At 41.4% G+C, this 1,088-nt stretch overlaps 1 protein-coding gene across 1 annotated transcript; it reads right to left on the bottom strand.

The window, feature by feature from the left end:
* Window positions 1-6: 6 nt before the first annotated feature.
* LOC121814062 (cystathionine beta-synthase-like) lies at window positions 7-1,082 on the bottom strand. Its single transcript, XM_042218058.1, has 2 exons — window positions 1,042-1,082; window positions 7-959 (listed from the first exon to the last, which is right to left on the bottom strand). Exons 1-2 carry the CDS (start codon window positions 1,079-1,081, stop codon window positions 733-735), a joined length of 267 nt encoding a protein of 88 aa, XP_042073992.1. The 5' UTR covers window position 1,082; the 3' UTR covers window positions 7-732.
* Between the last annotated feature and the right edge of the window lie 6 nt (window positions 1,083-1,088).

Below are 1,088 nucleotides of genomic sequence, written 5' to 3'. Positions count from 1 at the left end.
TTGAAACCATGAAGATCTCTAAACTGTTCAGTGGACTGATTCATTTCTACACACATTTACACATTTTTGAGGACAGAGCTAAAAACTGTTGGATGGTCTGTGGTTAAATTTGGTACATATGTTCATTCACTGGCTTTTAAAGATTTCATTAAAATGTTCTTTTTAAATGGGGAAAGATTATAAAGCATGCATCTTTAATCATCTAAAACAAAACAAGAATGGAAGCAGAAATTTTAATACATTTTCTCTCTAATCCACGCAGGATCAAAAGTATACGTACCAGCCCCTGGCCCAAAATCAGCAGCTTCAAGTTCAACTGAAAAGAGCAGCTGCCCCACATAGACAAGCCAAATGCCTTCTGAAGCAACGTTTTATGATCAGAAGGGACAAAAACTGAGCTATTCGGCCAGTTACAAGAGGTGTATTTGTAGGAATAAAGCTGAGGCTTTCACAACAAAGAAGATTATAGCATCTGTTCATGCTCAAGGGTGTTTTGTGCCCAGTAGTGTGTATGGATGCACAAATAATGAAGAAGGAAAACTACCTCTAAATTCTGAAACTTTACATCAAATTAACAGCTAGATAAACTTGACCTGATAAAACCTGGACACATTAAGGTGTTCCAGCAGGACACAAACACACATCCAAACTGGTTTTGGAATGGAAATAGCAAGCTTGTGAAATGACCATTGAAAAGTCCTAACATCACCCCTATTTAAAAAGTATTGATGTTCATGGGCATGATGAGTGCATGTAAACGTCTGCCCACAACTGTATTTTTGAAGGCATGAAGGCCTGTGAGCCCTCCAGACTCTCACTGGATTCAAAGTGTATCTGCCATTGTGTCTCGTACATGTAGTTGCGGACAGAGTCAGGCAGGATGACCACACAGCGCTGCCCCTCCTCCAGCTGCTCAGCCATCTTCACAGCTGCTGCCATCGCTGAGCCAGAGCTGCCACCTTCAGCAAAACAGGCAAATCGATCATTTAGAGCGAACTGAGGTTGCTCATAACATACCACAACTCACTGATATGAACTTACCGCACAAAAGACCCTCCTCTCTGATCAGTTTGCGGGACATAAGGAAC

The sequence above is a fragment of the Haplochromis burtoni genome, unplaced genomic scaffold, assembly GCF_018398535.1.
Source record: "Haplochromis burtoni strain Fernald_Lab_line unplaced genomic scaffold, NCSU_Asbu1 Contig_7082, whole genome shotgun sequence".
Taxonomy (NCBI): Eukaryota; Metazoa; Chordata; class Actinopteri; order Cichliformes; family Cichlidae; genus Haplochromis; species Haplochromis burtoni.
The sequence above is the reverse complement of the archived record's forward strand: the minus strand, read 5'-3'. Positions and strand labels throughout refer to the sequence as shown.

Excerpts from the sequence above, each read along its gene's own strand:
- LOC121814062 (XM_042218058.1), bottom strand. The coding sequence starts at position 1,081 with ATGTCCCGCAAACTGATCAGAGAGGAGGGTCTTTTGTGCG. Across the intron at positions 960-1,041 it reads AGAGGAGGGTCTTTTGTGCG|GTGGCAGCTCTGGCTCAGCG; the intron begins GTAAGTTCATAT and ends GTTTTGCTGAAG.